The 22,003-nt window shown below is 42.9% G+C and overlaps 1 protein-coding gene across 6 annotated transcripts in view; it reads right to left on the bottom strand.

Annotated features, from left to right (window-relative positions):
• Positions 1-358: 358 nt before the first annotated feature.
• LOC147798822 (uncharacterized) overlaps positions 359-22,003 on the bottom strand; it is a 56,179-nt gene continuing 34,534 nt past the window's right edge. For 5 of the 6 annotated variants that reach the window (XR_015425697.1, XM_087138281.1, XM_087138280.1 and 2 more), the window contains exons 4-5: positions 4,728-4,888; positions 359-3,663 (exon numbers count right to left, since the gene is read on the bottom strand). Coding sequence is in view for 4 of the 6 variants with exons in the window: in XM_087138281.1 (XP_086994407.1) it covers positions 3,419-3,663; positions 4,728-4,888 (406 nt within the window). In the remaining 2 variants the exon portion in view is untranslated. The remainder of the gene's footprint in view (positions 3,664-4,727; positions 4,889-22,003) is intronic. The other variant, XR_015425696.1, reaches the window with a different exon arrangement.

A 22,003-nucleotide genomic window follows, 5' to 3' on the forward strand; every position in this document is an offset into this window, starting at 1 on the left:
GACAGCACAGAAGTGTGCCCACATAAATGCAAGACCAACATTTGAATTTTCCATGTGGGCTCCTTGCACGAGTAAGAGAGGGTGCTCAACAATTTCCTTGGCAGCTGACATGCCATGCTGTGCCCACCTATGTTCTCAAGTATGCGCGCAGGTAATTTTTATCTGAAACTGCAGAATTTGGTCTTTGAGTGGGCACAGGTGCATCACAGCGCTGGTGTCATGCACAGTTAAACAGTGGTCCTTCACTCTGTTTGATACAAGCAAGGGAGTATGTTAACTCCGAGCCCATGACGCTAGATTACAGAGTTCAGAGACAGTGAAACCACCGAGGAATAAGGACACAGACCTACAGCTATGATGTCACTTCATGATGCAACAATCCAAATAGAAAAAATCTCAAAATGCAGGACTGAAGCAAGTTTTTATTTCAAATGATTGTTGGCAGTGTCACAGTGCTGTCTATATCGATCACACTTGAAAAGTATACACCACACAAGAATGGAAAATGGGTCAAAAGTGATGGAAACAGCAGCATGTCAAGTATGCCATTAGATAGGCTTGAAAAATAAATGAGTTTGGACAAATTGATGTGTGACATAACTTGACTAAGACAATTGAAATTGCAGTTTGACTTGGGACAAATTGACTTGTGACTTGACGAAAAATGACTTGTGACATGACTTGCAGAAAAAAAAGCAACATGACCCTTTTCTCCTCAGAATGGAGTATTTTATGAGCAACTAACAAGGAGATTTTCTGAGGTCTTCACTCTGCATTTCAATTTGAAAGGGATATGTCAATTGAGTTGAACCAAATGACCAAAACCACAAAAGTCGGCAAGAATTAAGGGGTGGGGGGTGACAGATGTTAAAGGAGGGAGTTAAACTGCTGATGTTCAACACAGCAAGAGACCCTGCAATTTCCAAAGAGCGCCTGTAGTTCTTCCACCACACAAGTTCAAACAGGACGACCTGATGCATCAGATTGTTGCCACACCAGGTCTTTATACAGGACCACTCATGAATACTGACAATTGGGTTTCATCCAGGATTGCAATGTCTGTCCACTCCCAGTGAAATACTTGAAACTGTTACCCCCAGTGTTATCTGAGCCCATATTTCCAATACGGCCAATGTTCTGGAAGGCAATGTGAAGGTTTAGTCACAAGTGTTAAAGATTTGTGTGAAAAGAATGAGGGGGGGTGTTTGATTATTTTCTACAAGAAGAAATTGCTAAACCAAAATTTGTCTGTCTACCTTTCCTTAGGACAGGGGGATAGATGATGCATTGACTGACGAGAACAAATAACCGCAAGATTGCTGAGCCTAAAGACAGAATCAGAACAGAGCAAGCAATCCAGGGATTCATTTCAATGAACAACACTCCACCCAGGTTATAAAAGCAATTTTCTGTCAAAGATCTGCAAAATCAACAAAGATTCACAAAGAGCTGGCGGAAGCCACTTCGTTACTTTGATGGCAGGGCAGGGTGAAGTTGGGGTAAAGAGTCCACTAGCTAATCCTTTTGTGAATTAGTGAAATGGAGTCACATCCGGACCAAAGCTGTTGACTGTGTAAAACATCTTGTTTTGTTGTTATCACTCATCAAAGTGTAGCCATAAATGTGGATGGCAGAAAAGGTAATTCAACCTTAACACATTTTTTTTTTCTGGAGTAAATGTCGAAGTATAATCAAGATGTATGGCGGTCAGGCGGTCAGACAGTCATGCGGGAAATGGGTAAGTATATGGAGCCAACTTGAAGACGGGGAGGGTTGCAGTTGGGACTGAGAAGTGAACTGTGGTGCCTTATCGGTCGGTGCCATGCCGGGTGATAAAGAAAAGGATAGAACTTTACAGCAGCGGCTGATGAAACACTCATTACAGGCAGTTGGGAGGGAGGAACTGAAAAGGGGAGGGAGTTCGAAGGAAGCACACAAAGTACATTCAGCTCAACTTGTTTTCATACATATCACTATGTATTATAACAATACAATTGACACTTTGTTTCCATTGGGTCGTGACAAAAGGTAGTGGTCTTTCCATTCTTGGAAAATCCTTTCATCGATACTACTCAGAAGGCACTACTGTTCTTTTATTTTCAAGGCACTCTTTATCAAAAGAGGGCAAGAAAAACTTGCAAAAAATTTGCCCTTTAAAATAAACAATTTCAAAATAGACCACCAAATCTACCACCAATGATGGCCATTCATATTGTATGAACAAACTCATAAACAAGTAAAAGGAGGAACATGCTAAAAAAATGTAGAAAAGTGTGACATATATTTTTACACAGAGGAATGGTTACACAACTGCTCTGCCTTGACTGGCATCACGTTCTGGCTTATAAACATGGAAGTTTTCATTGGCATGAAAACCAAAATGTTGAAGGTTTCCCCTTTCACTGTTTCAAAAGAGGTGGACATTTCAAGAAAGCTTCCCTACATATATTTAAGTCATAAAAATCATACTGCATCTCTCCTTTAACCCTGCATTCCTCAAATCATAAAGCCCTCGTCCTCCATCTAAACTTAAATATTGACAACTCTGGTAGAACTCTCAGAGGTGTTCTGAAAACTTTAGAACAATTTTAGAACATTTCTGACAGATTCTCAAACATACTTCCCCCCCAAGAACTAATTTCAGCCATCCCATTTATTCTTGATGGAAACTCTTTCCTCTCTTTTTTCTTCCCAGAATGAAACTTTCTTTTTGTCTTGCTGTGCTGCCACATATTACAGGTTACTTAATGTTTGGCCCAACTGAAATCTCCCAAATTGATCTGAACCACCGAGTCAGTTAGTACAGTCGGCTGCTTGAGATCGTATGTCTGAAATCAAAATTTCTTTCAATTTGTTTTTCAGAGCCAGTAACAACCACCAATTGAAATGGGCACTGACACTGCCCTCTTTGGTTCCCTCCACTGTGCCTCTCTCTGACCAATCCATTTAACAAGGCAATTCTTATCTCATAAGGACCTTCACTTTCCGAGACAAATCCAAGGGTCTTCAGCTGACGGTCAGATTTTCAAATCAGAGGTTGAGAATTTTAACGGAAGCAACTACATCGAGTAACAAGAGTGGCATTAAAGTAAAATGTGTCAGTAAGGTCTGTAGGGAAAAGAATCCAAAACCAACTGACTTGATTAAAAAAATCGAGAGAAACAAGGGCCCAGTATAGGCAGGTTTGGCTGAATTCTTCCCTCCCCCTAAGATTAGAATGGCCGTTCACCCACTGCCAAATTGCATGGGCAAACAAGGGATGTGTCTGGAATCAATGATTAAACAATGCTTAAATGAGTCATTGAATAAATGATTGGGGCCCATCAATCATTCAAAAGTCGCCCCGCTTGCGGACTCTCTCACCTCCCAGTACGGTACACCAGGAGGGGATGTGTTACAGTCTGGCGGAGTGCCGGGCTCAGACTGAAAGGGAAACCCATGCTGTATTACACCGTGTTATCGTGTAGAACTTCGCTGGGTGAGGTGAACCTGATGAAACATGAAACCCTTCACCATGTCCTGGTAGCGGGGAGAGAGAAAACGTGCCGCACACAGAGTAAGGCGTGTCGAGACTGGGACAGCAACGTGACATTTCTGCATCTGAGGGAACACCGGTGTTGAGCAAGTAAGGGTGCATTTCAATGGCAATCACAGGCAGAGACCCTGTAAATATGAAGAAAGAGAAAAGGAGGGAAGAGGCATTTCTGGGAAGGCTTTGTACTTGTACTGGATATCTTATTGAACCACTGCTTTAAGTCCCTCAGAAAGGGGCCCAATTTCAAGGCTCTGCTTGGCAACCAGTTCTGTGCTTACAGAGCCTCTGATTATTTCTGGCAAGCAGGAAGTGAAGCTTAGTGCTTAGTTTACTCAAAACAATTTTACCACTCTTATGCTTCAGACTTCCCCCTCTTGAATTGTTCTAAATCACTGTCATTTAACAAATGAAGAATACAATTTTGAAAAAGTGCCAAATTAACGTGGCACATTGACAACTTTATGCCAAATAGACACTGGTGATGCATACTGTTTGCATTTTACATTTACGTATACGGTTTTAAAACTAACATCATGTTTCACATGTTATCAATAATAATCTTCCCACGTTTCCTTGCAGAGCCTCCTCTTGATCAGCTGTCACTAAATTGCTTCAAAACTGAAAAACCCTTCAGTGCAGGGAGCTTTGGTTGAATAACTGACTTTATGATCAGTCATATCATTTGAGGCAGGACACCTCTGGGCTGCAATCTCATCTGAGTCTATGACGCTCCAATAATTGTGCATAGAAGCTCAAGAACTCAGCGCTGAGCGGTGGGTACGAGGAAACCATGATAGGCGGCAGTGCGCTCACTATAGCATCATTGGATCATTCTGCTCGAGTAAACTCCCCTCAACCAGTTCCAGAGAGAGAGAGAGAGAGGGCAAAGGAAAACGATCCAAAGCCCTGAGCAATCAGAAGCCAGCCAAGCTGACCGGGATGATTCTATTCCACTCTAACGGAGACAGCATTGCGATCTCTGATTGGCCCAATGATGCTAATAATGCCATCTCCACTGCCTAATGAGCCAGTCAGGGATGACGTAGCTCACGCGGTCCAAAATCTGAATGTAACACTCCTGGCCAGGAAATGAAGCTGCGGTGGTCGCTGATCGTATCGTAAACACGGATCAATACGGGAGGTGACAAGTGTCCGCACGCTGTCAGTTGGTTGCCAATGCTGTTCTACATACCTGACATGATTTCTGTATCACAACCCACAAGCAATGACGATCTCTTATCTGTATCATATCTTTGGCCATGCAGGGTAGCTTTGGACGACAGAGGCTTTGCATAGTAGCCATTGTGCAGGGCAGTTCTTTTGTTCCACAGGGAAATCTCCTTTGTGCATACCCTGTGGAACCCAAAAAAATGGCCTTGTAAAATGGCAGTCTGGGGAATCCTATAGAACTTAATTGACATGAACAAAGAAGGAAGGCTTTGAAGCTATTTTCAGAGAGGGACTAAGGCAAACACATTGTTGGGATGGAGAATCATCTTGTTTTTCTATCTTCATCCATTTGACCAGGTTACTGTTTCAATTTCAATTAAGCCCGTGGATTCTTACCCGCACCTGTTTTCTTGCTATCATCGCAATCATAATTCATAGCTGGCATCTAACATCGTGTGACAAATTTTTTGTGACAACTTAAAGCTTTTTTGGTGGCAACTCGTTTTCTTCTGATGGCAAAATTGCTGAGAAATATGCCGCATATCATAAAACATTAAAATTCTGACAATAGGCTGATCCAAAATCTTCAGGTATATATCAAAACTAGAAGAAAAATTAAAGGAGAACGCTAAGAGTGCCTAAAATTTGGGCTCTGTCCTCAAGCACCCCCTCTCTTGTTAACAGAGGAGGGAGGCTTGGCAAACCATGGGCCAACCTCGTACCCATTGGGAGACCTGGGCATGGAAATGGGTCACCAAAATCATCAGGGTTCAATCTGGGGCCAATGTACAGAAGTTGGGGATAATGTCAAAGGGCCTCAATGATGAAATTCTGAGCAAACTCTGTGAATTCACACTCCCATGATGTACAATTAAGACAGAAATTTACGACGTCCATTACCGAACACCCCCGCCATTTCCTTCATCTTGCAGCTGTTCTTCACACTTCATAATCGGAGCTGTTCTGTTTACAGTCCTCATCAAGCACTCACATAACAGCCATTAGCAGAGTGATTAGTTTGTCAGATATTGCTCCTCAAAACCATTCTCTCCCCCCCCTATTTTCAAGAGGGTGAAAATCCTGCGAAGCTGATGCAGACGAGATGGAACTTCCGACCATACACTACAGGGTCGGGTCAGTTTGCCTCCCCCCTGTTTTAACAGCCAACAGAAGATCTCCCTCCTCTCGCTTACCATTAATCTGGGTTTCCTTGAGGATGCGGGAGGCCGGTAAGTGACCGACGAGGGCAAAAATCTCATCCTCCAAACCAGAAGTCGGCAATTAAGGCTGATTAATAGGACTGATTGCTTTTGAGTACTTGGACATGATCCAACTTGTAAATGAGCGATGGCGACACGACCGCAGGATGTCGGGCACTGTAAGTGGATAAATCATCTATTGTCGTTCTGGTTCTGTTTTGAACGTGAACGAACCAGGCACAAGGTTGTCCATACAAACAGTTGGTACACTGCCCCATTTCTTGTAGTACTTTATGCTGTCTTGTAAGACTCTAATGAAAGTGGTCTCTTTGATGCATGGAACCACGAGACAACTGATGAAACAATAGGCTCTATCAATGAATAAGTCATTGACTCAATAACCCACTGTCAAGCAGGAGTCGCATTTCAAATGTGGCTCATCACCAGAAAGGCAAATGTGCAGAACCTCAGGACAATGGAGTAAAAACGCAGCATGCAGGGAACTAGTAACTGTACTAGTGGTATGCACAATGTACGGAGTTACTGTTCGATGAGGAAAATTCTGCTCACCCTGCTGGCACGGTTATTTATCAAACATCACAATTAATATGCCAGCTCTCTACCTCCCCTGGGGCTATGAGGCTCAATAACCCCTCTCTCCTGTAAACGCAACCCCGGTACGTGTATGAGGAGGTTTGGCTAGAAGTGGGACAGGCCGATCGGTGCTTCGGGGTGGGTTCGGGGGGAAGGTAGTCATGTGCGACTTGGGAAGGATGTGAGGCAGGGGGTGGGCTTTTTTGTTGTTTGGAGGCCTAGGATCAGGGTTGGTGTGGGGAGGGGAGGCGCATGGCAGAGGATATCATCTCCAGGGTGATATGATCAGGGGTCCAGATTAAGTTCGCCGCTTCTGACAATGAGGTCTGGCCTGTTTCCTCTGCTCCTGCGTGCAAGCTGCTCGCTGTACTGACGACCACTGTACACAACCTCCGGCGCGCAATGCAGTCAGTTGTCCTTTGCCTAGAACTTTGGCAGATGACGCAGACTAAAAAAATGGGAACTTGAACCGATTTTGATGAATTGGGAAAAATTCATTAGTCGGTGGTTAATGGTGCGAGGGTGTACGACGATGAAATCAAGTCTGGCATGCTTGCGCGTCATTGTCGATGGTGTGAGATCACGGTCTAGTGTTTTCATTGTCAGGTTGGCCCACGGTGGTGGGAGCAAATGAATACAGCTCGTCTTAATGACACAACAATAAAATCAAGTCAATTGGAAACACCAATACTGTTTGGTGTTCGCTCGCATGAAATGCCTCTGGGCTTGGCAGCATAATGGCTGTGCTTCACTGGTATAGCCCAAATCACAGACCCTTTCCATTTTCGGGTATGTGTTTGACTTGTGTACTGATGAGGGCCAAACCATAACATCCTCAGCAAGCCACCTTGTGCAGGCATAGAAATGGGTAACGTTCAGGGAATGGTGATGATACACAGTCTTGGGAGGAAATGGACTTAAGCTGTTGACCAAAAAAAGGGGTGCAGGTTGAACTCAGTACATGTACATGCACGGTATGTACAATCAGTTCAAAGGTGGATAAAAAAGAAATATAAAAAAACACCAGCTTACTCAGGGCTATGAGGGACTTGACTTGACCCCCTGTGCAGACCTCTCTACCCCATTTCTGTGTAATTTAGGCAAATTGATATGCAGCAATACAAATAACCAACAGAGGACCATCCCTCTGCTATGAGTAAGAACTACATTACTTACAAGAGCCTTGCTCTACAAGTGTCCCAAGGACTTTTTAAAAAAGAATGCCTGTCCCGGGGGCTTAATACTCATTAAATAAAATAAATGCATGTATTGCTTACAGGATGTCAACACACATGAGAACAGTTGCATCCCAGGAAAAAAACAGTTTAAAAAAGGGTGAAAAGGAGAAAGAAGAAAGTAATTATGGGGGAGGGTTGATGTAGAATGTTTTGTTACACTTGTAAGACAACCTGAAACAGCAGCATCAAAACTGGAGTCAACAGAATTAGGTGTGTCTGTGGGGAAATTGCTGCAAGAAAGTGGAGCCTTGACTCGATGTAAAATCTCACTTTGTCCAGCACACAAACCCCTGTGCTAGTAAGCAGGGCAAATGGACAGAATATCTTGCAGCATCTTCTGGGAAATCAGTCTCAAATTAAGCTCGGAGAAGGCCGCCGTAATTCTGTTACTCATTGCCGGAGCAGCGTGGGTTTGCCCCACAAAGTTAGGCAAGCTTCCCCTGCCCCACTGCCAGAATGAGATTACTGTCTTGCGGACGCTGTTTGCAGACTCTCGCTCCCGTTTTCTTCTGGCGGAATTAATCGTGGGGCTGTGTAGCTACTTATGTCCCACTTCAAATTTTTTGGGGGGACACGGGATAGCACAACACTGGACGGTGTTGTCATCCCTTAATTGCGTGCCATGGGACCAGGAGTGTTATGGGAAGTTTCCAAGTCTTATACTGACCAAGACTTGCGCTATAGGAAGGCTTACACTGTTGGTGATGAGAGATTTGAAAACAAAGCAAGGTGGTAAAAAAGGCCCAGAATTTGAGTGACAGAATGCTGGGTTTTTGTGAATGATCTAGCAACAAGAGATCAGGTGTGCATAGAAACACCACCTGTGGCCGAGCTTTTCTTTTGTTTTTGCCCAAACTGTCTCCACAATGAAATGCCTGGAATATTTGAGATATCCAGTTGACGATGATTGTTGCATTCTCTTGTGCCATCTCAAAACAAGCCTTTATTTTCAGAGTGCAGTTCCTGAAAACACATAAAGCTTGTGACTGACCAAAATATTTTTCCTTCCCTCACCTCAGCTGCCCCCTTAGTTTCCCACATCTTTAGCACCTTGATTTTTGGTCCTTTGTGACAGACATTAATTAATAAGCGTCTCCAGCTCCCAAAACCACATCTTTCCTCCCACCCAATAACAATTAGAGTCAGGGCGATTTAGGCCAATATCACTTGATTTTCTGATAAACATCAAACACCCGCTTTTTTATATTAGTGGGGAAGCTGGCAGCTTGTGGCAAGTACACAATTGTGCCATCATTCAGAGCAGAAAATGAGCTGGGACTTATTCTCTAGCAGCAGGCTTGAAGTTGCCCCGAGGTGAGGGGGGGGGACTCAACCACATGGTACACCCGCCCCCTCCAGGGGAGGAAGCTCAATCTCATAAGACACCCTTCTCCCCCCCTGAAAAAGAAATCTTATTTGGGGAGTTAAACATTGGAGATGCTTTAGAGATCCCTGCAGGTCATCTGGAGTGGGGTACAGAAAACTTTTTTTTAGTCAATTGGTAAAAGGTGGTTGGAGGGTTACCATCTGCAATGTGGTGAGGCTTTTGGGCGCAAATTATTCATGGTAGAAGAAGGAAATGGGAATTTGAATCAAAGACAATTATCCCTGTTGGGAGTAATGAAAAAGTAATCTAATTGTTGTCAAGCTGCCGGCCGAATGAAGCGGCACATTATTGGGGCCTTAATCCCCACAGAAGAGGCCGACAACAGGGCTGGTGTGTGTGGGGGGGACGGCAAACCTGGCCTGGGTAGGGGCACTCGGTGATACCCTTGAATCAAGGGTTGTATCATGCTGGGGCAGCATTATCTCACAGTCCAATCCAGTAAGGAACAACTCCCTCACAACAGAAAATCTTCCCAGTCCCAGTCTCACCCTCCATTGTAACAACAGCACTCGGCACTCTAAATGTTAGAGGTCACACAGTTTCAGAACAAAAATAATTTCAAAAGAGATTTTTTTTGGTCATTGGCAGGTGCGGCGGAAAAAAAGGGAACCCAAAGATGTTAAGTCAACCACTAAGAAAGCACCAGGACACCTTTTTCCATGTTCAGAGTTGTAAAAGCCCCTTTCTGAAAAGATGCAGAACATCAAAAGCCAGGCCGACAGCTAGTTATACCAGGGGTGCTTGTCTGGTGATCAGCCACTCGTAAAATCTCTCCCTGGCTTGTGGATGTAGGCCCTTTTGTCTGCCTTGTGTACAAATTGGTTTGGGTGCAAGTGATAGGGGGATTAGAGAGAGCCAAGTACAAGGGATGGCTGAAAAGAAGTTTTGGTGTTGGGATTTTTTTTTTTAATTGAGTTGCATACTGCAGTTTTGAAGTCAGTAACAGCGTTGTGGGTTTTGTGTGTGTGTGTGTGTCAGGCTTTTTATTGCTCTAAGCTACTGAAAACAGCTTAACGATTCTCGCCAGGAGGGATCTCTCTTGGGTCAGCAGAACTTTCTTTCCTCTCCCTAAAAATCTCTCCAACTACCGAAACACATTTTGGACAGAAAAATCGGACATTACAAAACTATGCACACACATCTCAAAAGTCCATCGGGAAAAAGGTATCACTGATCCGTGGGTTAACCATTTAAAAAAGCAGATGATTTCTTCCTTTTTCAGTTTTCGGAATGTATCCTAAAGATCCTCATCAAATTTTGACAGGTTGCTATCTCAAGCGCCTTGATTAAATGCTGAGCTGTATTACAGATTTGCTAATATACAATGCAAGCTAACTTACCGTATATATAAAAATAACAATCTGTTTGGACGGCAGAAAAGAGGACACAGGAGTGTCAAAAGTCAGGTCGTATCTTCATTTCATGGGTACTGGTATTTTGAAAGCATTTGTAAATACTTCTGTTGAGGCAATGAGTGTCATGGAAAAACACTTTTCCAAAATGCACCAAGGAATGCATACAGAGCAAGCTGCGGATATTAAATTTGTTTATGCCTGTTGATCCCCACTTACATAAGCCTATTACCCTCTGTAATCCCATTTGCTTTTTCATATTTCACCCCTTACGAATTGTCTTCCTTTTTCAATTTCACGACTCCCTCTCTTTTTTGATTGATCAGAATTTGGGTGAATGTGTCCGAGTTGTTGAAGCAGAAACCAATCGCGGCTTGCAGGGTTTGTGGTAGTATTAGCCGCAAACAAGATCTGCATTTTTTCCTCTTTCTTTCCAAACCGGGAGTGTATATATATCTCTCTACCCGAATTGCCCAGGGGATAGCAGGGCAATGGTGAGATTAAAAACTCCTGGAGTGAGGGAACCCAACCTTGCCAGGAGCTATGAAAATAGGGGGGGGAGGGAAGATTTTGGCTGTGGCTGCAAAGCAGAGAGGGAGAGATGAGGATAGAATTGGCTCAAACTAACAAGGCTGGGTCTTATAAAGTGAGGAAGGTCCACCTCCCTCAACAAAAAAATCTGTGATTGCCACTCCAATTTGAGGATGATTTTCCCAGCCCGGGGGTGGTTGGATTACAAGGGAGTGTGCAGTGGGAAAGAGATTGCTGCCAAATTGAAATAACATAATATAACCACTGTCCAATGTCGAAGGGCTTACAAGAGTACAAGTGACCCCTGGTGGACACTGGAATGTAGACTAATATTCATGAATTACATGTACTCTGTCACAAACTCTAATCTGCAAGAACTCAGGCTCATATGTTTGAATAATGGAGGTCTGGAACAAATCAAATGTTTCATAAAATCTTCACTTCAAATGCCACTTGGCCTTTACCAGTGAAAAATGTCCTACTCATGTGACATTCCATGGGAGTAAATCTCTTTTCCAAGCAAAGCTGCAAGGACTATTGGAAATGTTTACAGACACTTCATATCAACAGCTGCCATTTTACATTAAGTGAGATTTCCTCTCTCTAAATTTGGCCCTGTCCCGCCCAAAGTGCAATGAATGCCAAGGCCAGTTACCATAACATCAGGGCCGCGTTACACCCCATCAAACTTGATATCATTACGCACTGCACATCTCAATCAAACTCCCAGACACAGTCCCAATGCCCAGTCAAAGAAAAAAAAAGAAAAAAAAAAAAAGAAAAGGAAAATCTCCGCTCATAATAAGAAAGGGCTTTGGCTTGATCGCCCTATCCATGCTAATCATTTCCGCAGATTTGACCTTGCGAGGGGCACCATTTCCGTCACGGCGCACACGTTCATATCTTTTCATTTTCTTTCTTCCCCCCCCCCACAAAGGGTGTTATAGGACGCACACCTGAGTGCACACAATGATGAACTCTGATTGGTTTAATCTGCTCTGTTATTATAGCGCTGAGTAAAATGGATGAGCTCGTGCGCTAAGCCATCCGTGGTGTTAGTTTTGCGGTGTCGGACACAGAATACCGATATTTTCTTGTTGACTTCCAAGTCGCTGCCATGCCAGGCTGGGGGGCACTGTTATTTGACTGTGAATTCTTTCTCTCCCTCCAAGGCATGATTACAGACTTTTTGAAGCTAAGCTGCATTCTTAATTTCTAAGACAACTTTGCAGATTGCAGGCTGGCCTGGAAACTGATTTGGCCTAAAATTTTTGGGGGGTTGTTATTTTAGAAGAAAACAAATGGTCGGAATGCAAAATCAAAAAAAAAAAGACAGAGGACAAGGCCCCCTAAAAATGAAACAACAAGATTAAAAAAAACAAAGACAATCGGTCAAGAATTTTAAGAAAAACAAACTAAATACAAAACCTATGACTGTCTCTACAAAACCATCACAACAATAGCCACAATTACTGTCAACTTTTCAACAAATTACACAGACGTTTCCTCAGGAATAGAGCCAACAGCATGGGCCCAATTTGATTGAACACAAAGTCCTGCATTAGGCCTAGGCCGTTGACACACAGCTCAGAACACTGACAAAATATGTTCAACCTTTATTGTCCCCTTGTAGTTCTCCTGTCTTAACTTAGAGGATGGCCTTTCCAGTCAATCAAAACAAACGTCTGGGACCGGCATTCCCTTTGAAACTGAAGTCCCTGTTTTTATAACCACTTGGAACCACCACTTTAAATTGTGTCTGGGTATAATGGCTGGCAGGCCTCAGATTTGTTTGTTGTAATAATAATCAAACAACAATGACTGGACTATTAAATTAAACTATGGAACTTGGAGAATTTATTGGTTGGAGAAACAGGCAAAATGGGGGCGGGAATGTGGAGTGACCCTCTCACCAACCCCTAAGACACTCAAGAGAAAGAAACTTAGCCATGCGGCTTCAACTCAATAGGTACTGAGAAAATAGTTCTGCAGTTACAAAAACCAATGTGAAAATCTTTGTATAGCAGTAACTTTTGGCAACTGTTTGGTTTCAATAAAATGGTCTTAAGTTCATAGGTTATGTCTGGGTATACATGCATAATCACTGCATGTGTCAGAGGACGTTATCCGAGGACATCAGTTATGACAATCCAAGTCCCCTACATCACCCGCATATTAATACCACAATGTCCTGCATCAATAAAAATGACTCCAACATATAAATACTGACATGATGTTCTTTCATGTTCCTGATAAATGTTCTGCCTTATCATTACATTCACAAGCTCTGACAAATCCAGGAATCCAGACGTGAAACCAGAGGAATGGACAGGACAAGGTGCCAGTCTAGCTGGCCTGATTGAATCTTGTCAAGTTGGTGTCATGTCAGCCATCAGCAGGCCATCATGTATCAGCCCAGCCCTCAGGAATGTCAGCCCATAACACAAACCAAACCTATCCTGCCAAAAGAATTCCCTCAGCCCCTCAAGACAATATTTGGTAAACAAGACACTGACACCACCCAGGCCCCTGGGGCTACTGTGACACCGATACCCTGTTGGTATCCCAGGCTAGCTGAGATAATGTCAATGGTGGGTGAGACCTTGCCAGGATTAGCTGCTGGGTCTGTGGTTGATTACCAGGGATGCCTGGTGGTGGTAGGGACCACACCCTGACAGATCATACATAGGGGGGCGTCAGCACAGTGCAAAGGGTCACTTCTATTACATTTTTGGAACCACATAACCTGCTGACTCATGCCTTAGTGAACCACAGAACTACAATCAACAGTTTATGCTCTTGCACAAGTTGCAGCCCCCAGCACAAAATGTAGTGTGCACAGACAGAGACCAGATCTATGCAAAGGTGAAGCCCAATTTCCTTGCTAACCCCAGAAATATATTAACTGTTACCTTTGCAGTTGGCTGTTTTTTTTTTCACTTAAGCAAAGCTATGAAATTGGGCCCCAAAATTTGCTTTTCAAAAGTTGGCTTGCAAGCAAAAATTTCACATCGACTGGCGGCACACTAAATTGTGCGTGTATAGGCATTGCCAAGTAAAACTCCAAGGAGTCTGGTGAGCAGGTGGTAACAATGATGTGGTGTCTTGAGTTCCAATTTTAGTTGGTGATTTAATAGAAGCTGACACCAAGCTACTGAGCAGGGAGTGTTTTGTACAAAAAAATGCTTTTAAGATCATTCATTTGATTTGCGGATGAAAAAAATTGTAAGTTGAAATAACCAACTTGCGGAGAAGTCATTAAGTGCATGTTTTGACAGTGCCATCTCCTGTTTACAAATCAGAGCATATCACGTCCCTAACTATGGCATAAATTACTTTATATAAAAAAAAAAATGACGGGATACTTGAAACTATGACAGATCCATCTACAGCCTTCTATCAATCATGGCAAGCCGACGGGCTGTGTCCCCTAGTTGTATTCCCAAACCGTGCGGAATTTTGGCACAGGAGTTTTTGGAAAATAAACATCTCATGACGATTGCACAGTTGTAGGACACAATGTCCACTGTCCTGAATAGGAGGGAGGAATGTGGACATATAAATAGTACACTGACACCGTGTGTTGACGGGGCCAGTAGAGTGAGGTGAGAAATGTCATCATCTGTAGAAGTGGGGCCGAAGCATGTATAAATCACTCGGCGAGACGCGTCATTCATCTTTATTAATTTCTCTCCAGTCTAAATATTTCCGTGGAAGAATGTTAGAATGTTGAAGAGGACACAGAAGTCCTTGTACTTTTCCACTCCCAAGTTTCACATGGTTAGAATGTCCTAACATTAAAACCAATCAGGTGACATTTAAAAGGTAGAAATACGATTTTACAATCTTTTTTCTCTGAAATTAAAAGGCAAATGGGACCGCCTCTATGAAACGAAGATTAAAATTCACAGCTTCAGTGACGGGAAATCCTGGTACATTTCTCTTTATGTTGACTTTTCTCAAGTGAGAGGGGCAAAGAGAGCAGGAATGTCCGTCGTGAGACAATGTTGGCCCACCAGGCCAACATTGAGGCATATCTGACCGAGAATCCTTCTGATCCCCCCAGAAGGGATGCTAGTCCATTGCTGGTTACAAGAACACCCCGTTTCCACTCCTGATGAGTGGAGAGAGGCAAGCAGTGGTGGTGAAGTGGCCTGCCCAAGGACACAAAATACATGTACACAGCCAGCGGCCTGATTTGAATCCCTGGCCCTCTGATCAGGAGTGATAGGGCTTTAACCACCAGGCCACACTGGGCAGCGAGACAGCTCTAAAATACATGCCACATGAGCAAGCAGAGCAGGACAATATACATGAAGCAATTCACAGCATCTGAGCAGAGCTGAGAAGTGAAGCAGTGAGAAGTGGAGCTGCATGTGAAGTAATACAGACATGGCAATATATTAAAAAGCAGAACAATCAACACTGAGAACAGATTTTGAGGGAGTGTGAGCCAGGGTTTGGCTATACCCCCTACCTTCAAAAGCTTGATGCTATTAAATTTCTGCACATTCTGGGGAAAAATTCCTACTCTTCCAAAGACACGTCATGCAATACTACCCGCCCAAGGGCAGTGGTTACAGAGACCTGTGTCAATTTAAACATATCAAGTGCCTCACTGAAAAATGTAGTTTTCAATAACTCGGTCATCCTAGTTTAAGCAACCAGAATCTTCTACCACCAAGATACGTGTCCTACAAGTAGATGAAATTACATGACAGATGACTGAAGTGCAATACAGAGAATATACATGTAAATGGACACATACATGTCCATTGTAATACTGCTGCACTGTCACCTTGGATTTTTCTTTGACCCTCTGCAACTATTTCATTAATAACGGTATCTTCATCATCTCTACCCGACTAAATGCAAGCTTTTCTAAGTTCTTCCTGCCCCATTTCTTCAAAGATTCGGTGCTGTCGTGTTGACAAGCTCAACTGCTTTGTTCTTGTGTATTATATCTAAACACAGATGATTTCACCCCAACTTCCATTCTTGTCACTCCCAACCATCAAGCATTTTCATTACGCCATCAGGCCAAGATTGATGGCCCCCCTGATCATATTACTGGGTCCTTAAGTCCTGGCAGAGGCCCGCTGAGCCTTTTGTTAAAACTACATCACCTGAACTTGTCCTGTATTGCTATTTAATTTGAGGAGCAAGGTAACTGAAGCGTTTGATGTCGGATTCAATTACCTGGGCCCAGCCCCACGAAGCAGAGATCCTTGCAAATAAGCCCCGGCGCTTCATACTCCATGCCGTATATTGACAGAGCCCGACCGGCATCAATTGACTGATGAATCAATAGGCCTGTGCGTGTTTGTCTTCTCTTAGCAAGCGCTCTTCACACAAAACTGCATTTTGATTAGCGCTCTCTCTCCCTTCTCATAGTCTCTCTCTCTCCGGCTCAGATGATGTTTAACTTCGGTCCAGCCTCCTCTCATGCGCAAGCTTCCCACTTTAAAAAAAGAAAGCTTTTTCTAAAAATCGATCTGGGGATATTGTCTGGCCAACCAATCAACGCCGATTCCTAATTGTTGCTCCAGTGCCCCAAATGAACCAATCAATGCAGGCTGGCCGCGGCTCATGTAGCCAATTTGCTCCCGGAATTTTTTTCCCCCTCCGTATTAAATAAGATTGTGGATTGAACGGTAGATGTCGTCAGCAAGTGCTGTGGCGACAACGGGGACTTTTTACTCTCTGTTTGCTCCGGCTCGGCTTCTGAGTAAAGCAAACTGACCATGACCATGCATGCATTGGCTGCTGGAACACTACTCAAACATTATGTACACACGACCAGAGACTCTTAGTTAAACATCAGGAGCAGATGTAAAGCCTAAGACAAACCCGGCTGGGTTTTACATCAGCCCTTAATTGATTTATACACACTCTAATAAAAAAGTTGCAGGACCAGCTTTTTTTCCCAAAGGTGGAAAACCGACATCAGGAGAGGATGGATTGCACTAGCAGAGCCTTAACTCACTGGCTGGCCTCAGCAGTCAGTTTAATCATAGCCAGCTATCTCTTCTAGACAGTCTTGGATAAGAAAATGAACTTGGCTGTAATGAACCACCCTTTACCTAGTCTCGCTTTGAGGGATGACAGTGGTCATAGGCCACTGCTGTTGTCAGTATGCATACAAATGTGCTGCACTCCACTCACTAGCAAAGGTTACATTTAACAAGTGTTGATTGCTGTGATGTGAGATATGACATTTTGAATCCACCTAGGGATGCATAGCACCGTCAGTTTTGCCTAGTGCCCCTTGGGTGTTCAAAACGTAATATCCCACATCACAACACCCTTGGCACGCATAGCCCCCTTGGCTTTGCCTCAGGCCGTTATGTGTCCCTCAGGTGTTCAAAATGTCATTTCCCACAGCACAGCAGTCAACAAGGGGAGTCAGGTTGGCGCAATGTTTCTTTCCTCGCCTTCCACCTCTGGGGGCCTGGGTTCGAATCTGGCTCATTCCACACGTGGATTGGTTTCATACGTTTATCCAGGTTTCCTCCCACCTCTAAAACTAAACATTTCTTCACTTGTCGTCTTCACTCACTGTCATCCTGTCATTGGCACTAAATGCACTGTTGAATGATCAGATAAAAATATAAATAATATAAATACAAATAAATATATAAACAATTGTTTTGTCATACCTCTGTCTTAATTACGTTGAAGCTAAGGAATTTATCCAGAGAAACGAGCTCTGAAGTTCAGAAGACGATAGGCTTACTGTCAAACTGTATCATAACAGACGTAAATGATATTATCTTTAATTACGTAAACTTTAAATGTGAAAGCAGTACAGGTACCGGTGAGTACAAGTTTACATGTCATGTAGTCCGGTTAGCGGTCCCTTCTTTACTTTATATGCTGCGAGGATGTGAACGAGTCTGTTATACACGCGCAACCATTGATCAAATTCCACAGTAACCTACATGTATGCACAAAATATATCATGGGTACTGCGCAAAACTGACTAAATGAGCGACAACGGTCCCTCTCGAACCTCCTGAAGCTCTTCTGTCTCATGTGTACACATGCTATCGGCAGACTGAGATGTCTCACAGTGAGTGTGACATTGTGGATATATCACTCGGTCATGTGATCGTTCTGGGCCAATGAACAGACAGTGTCCAAGACAGAGGTACATGAGAATTACTGGTGCACCACTTGAACATGAAGTGCACATCCCTGACCAAACTGCATGTACATCCAAAATGCAGATTTCATTTTGTTTCAAGTTTGTATTTTGCAGTATAATTGGCGTCATCTTTTGTATTAGAGGATTCATTTCATCCTTGAATATTCTCTGTCCAGGCAATGCTCTACTTTCTACATTATTAATACCTTTCATTCCAGCAAATAAATACAAAACCCCAAAGAAGTTTATTACAACTCGCAGTTAAACCATTTTAAACCAGCTTAAATCAGGTTAACCATTTTGAGACCAACTTAACACTTGGCCAGCTTCACCACAATGGTTAAACCTACAGACTATCTCCCTCTGGTGTTAACGAGTATATACACCGACAGAAGCATTTATCACTTTCCTTAGCTACTTCAGGTACGGTACATACATGTACATATATCTTCCTAAAGTATCTTGACCTATTACAATTAATGCTATAGAATGTATAATTTAGATCATGCTTCAAGGAGTGAACTCAGCGCTTTGCTCAAAAAATACCGAATTCACAATTTCACATGATTCAAGACTTGTCCCTCGACAGTACACCATACAGTTGACAACTGCCAAATTCTGTGATGTGGGACTCTTGTTCAAGGCACAGACCTGTTATTCTCTCATCTGTGTTAGAAATACACAAGCATACATGTATTTATTTTGGTTGTGGAAAAATAATATAACTTTAAAAAAAAAAATCAAAAATCCACACATCACAGCAGATATTTGTTTTGTTACAAGTCCAAAATACAAAGATCGTAACTATAATCTTCAAGGAATGTCTGACATGAATAACCACGTTGAACCTTTTTTACTGCACAACCCTTGCGCATGCATGCATCCTGCATAACACTGATCTTTTATGTTGTAATTGCTTATCTAAGCTTATTCATGGGCAAGGCAACCTTGTCACAGGCTGAACCCATGACGGGGGAAATAGGATGGCATCCAAAAGATGATATAACAATAATAGCATACCCCCACAGCTCCCCTATCTGGCAAACAAGATCCCCATCCCTACTACTCATCAAACGATCCTGATCCTACTGATTGGGTCTTTACAATTTTTTTTCTCTCCCCCTCAGTTTTTGTACACCTCATCAAATGTCTCTTATTGACATCTTCCTTTAATTAAATCTTCAAAAGTGCATACACACCCCATTAACCATCTGAGTGCCCTGTTAGCTCCCGCTCAGAAGATTAGAATCCAGCCAGCTCATTTTCACCCCCTCCCTCCATTCAAGTCAAAGATCTGAAGGAACCCTGAGAGGGTTTCATTTCCTCTGCAGTTGGAATAGACGAGGTGGTGTCGTCCTACTGTTCCGTGCACCCTATTGGACATTGTAAGGATATATAGCTCTGTTTAATATGTGTCATTGTCATAGGACGTGCTCAAGCGTGACTTTATCAGATCCTTATCGACACTCCGTCGTGACTAGGACAAATAAAAAGTGCGTTGGCTTCTTCCGAGGGGGGGGAAGAAGTACTGTAGGATGGGAGCTTCTTGATGAAGGCTGTTTAATTTGACTTTCAATTAGCACTGATCTCCCTGATTTTCATTTCCCCCCAAGCTACAGGGATTTATAGGGCCCCTATTCCAATAAATACATCTCGACAGACTTGAATTGAGTATCACGCACGATTCCTCTCCAAGTTTGCTGATATGAATGTCAGAGGAGCACGTGAGATTATTGTTATTTCGTCTCACCGTTTATGGGTGATGATTTGTCCAGAGCCCCCCCAAAAAGGGGGGGGAAGGCAGGTATGAAATGGCAATTATCTATAGTGACTGAAGCGAGAGAGTTAGCCGAGGGGGATGAGAGGTTTGCTGCATGGCGTGCCTAATTCCCTGTGAAAAGTGTTGATTCTAGCATATTGCACTGAAAGCTTAGTTACGAGCCCCCCCCATTTTTTTTTTTTTTGCTGGGCAAGATGTATATGACGTAGACCTCTCGCTTCTTGTATCGCTAGCTCAACCAGGCATCATTCTTCACTGGATGTGACTGTAACTTAAACATTACTCAGCCACTCCTGACTAATAGGGCTGTTCTGGAAATACCTTTGTGTTCTGTTCCTCGAGTTTACAACAGTGCTTTGGAGCTCAAGTTTGGACTCAATTTCTGCAGGATGTATGTAACAGCATGTCCATTCATTAATCATGCCATTTTTAAGGTATGCGAATATTGAGTTTATGAAAGACTCAACAGTTGAATTTTCGGACTCGGGCTTTCCAGACATAACCAGCAGGACTCTAAGTCAGACTCAGAAGAGGTGGACTCAACCTCAACACTGGTGTATAATGTGTGTATCAAATATAAAACAGAGTCCAGATTAAAACACAGGCTACCAATAATTATTTTTTTTAAAAAGTATCACCCTAGAAGTTTATGAAAAATTCTGCCACACTGCCGCTGCTCTATCATCATTCTTGAGAAAGTGGTTAAGGCGATTTACATCTTCAATTCATTTTTAAATGTACTGTTTTGTATAAATGCATATCCCAGTCTGGATAGCTCTTTAAGAGTAATTTGCTCTTTGGGCAATCCCAGAGCTTGCCGATTTTATTTAAGTGTCATTCATTTTTACTGTCCTTGTGGGCCTCAAAGCAAGTAAGTAATGAAGACAGGTACCTTTCCACATTACTGACACAACTCAGTGTCTCGCTGCAAAAGTGAAAAAGGAAGCCTGGAACTCGTTATGAGTATTTCCTGAGAATCTCAAAGCCCTTCTCTCAAAATGTGTAAGCTGCTTTTTATTATTTTGTTTTCTTGAATGAACTCTCAGAGGTCCATCAGCATTCAAGCACAACGGAGATGAGAGTAGGCCTATGCTGCTACGATTGTGGCTTAACAGCAGAAAACTCGAAAAGATTTTCAGATAAATAGAAATTCCAAAAGCAAACCAGAAATTCTTTACATTTCCCCCCAAACTGCCTTGCGATAAAAACAAACTATTTTGCCTCAATGCGTGCGGAATAAGACATCTGATGCTACTATGCCACATGTCTCCACACTCAAATTGTTTCCACTTAATGGGTACGCGACCACAATTAAGGCATAAATGGAGATTGGATGGTGAGTTTACATGTTAATTTGTCTGAAGGCTGGAACCTTAATGGTAGTTTATGGCCTGTTTACAAGGGGGCCCCCACCACACACAAATTCCTGTCCGCTCACTGATTGCGTTGAAGGCCGATCAAATGCTGGAGCACCGAGGGAATTAAAAAAAAAAATCCGGTTAGGGAAGCGATCCCTGTTGAGGCTTTTGCTTTTCCGCTCAATGATGAACTTGATGGAGTCGGGCTTGAGTTGATTGGAGCGGAATGGCTTTGTCGCCGTGCACCAATCAGTGGTAATTAGGCGGGCTTCAGCTCGGTGAGATTGTTTGCAAGCATTTAGCCTGTCGTATGCAATCTGGTCTCTCTTTTTTCCCCCGAAGATGTTTGAAATGGATGATATTCGCTTTTCATTTTGTTAAGAAAACAACGTTCAACAGTTTTTTTTTAGAGCACACAGCTTTCTGAACCATTTTTTGGTAACCTTTAAGAAATAATAATTGATTGGTGGCTTTTGGATGTCACGTGCAATCCTGTCTCTTTTTTCCCCTGAGATGCTTGAAATGGACACAATTTGTTTGTCATTTCAATGAAAAAAAACCCCAAAATTCAGCTTGAGATTTCCACGCCTCATTTAGTGCATAACAATGTTTACTTTAGAACCTTTTTTCCCCTTTTAGGAAATGAAAATAGGAGGGTGGACTTTCGGATGGATTTGAGGAACACTGTGACATGCTCATAAATTTTGGAAAT

Source organism: Acanthaster planci, linkage group LG06 (genome assembly GCF_054643075.1).
Source record: "Acanthaster planci isolate LZ-2023a linkage group LG06, COTS_SCS, whole genome shotgun sequence".
In the NCBI taxonomy this organism is placed as follows: domain Eukaryota; kingdom Metazoa; phylum Echinodermata; class Asteroidea; order Valvatida; family Acanthasteridae; genus Acanthaster; species Acanthaster planci.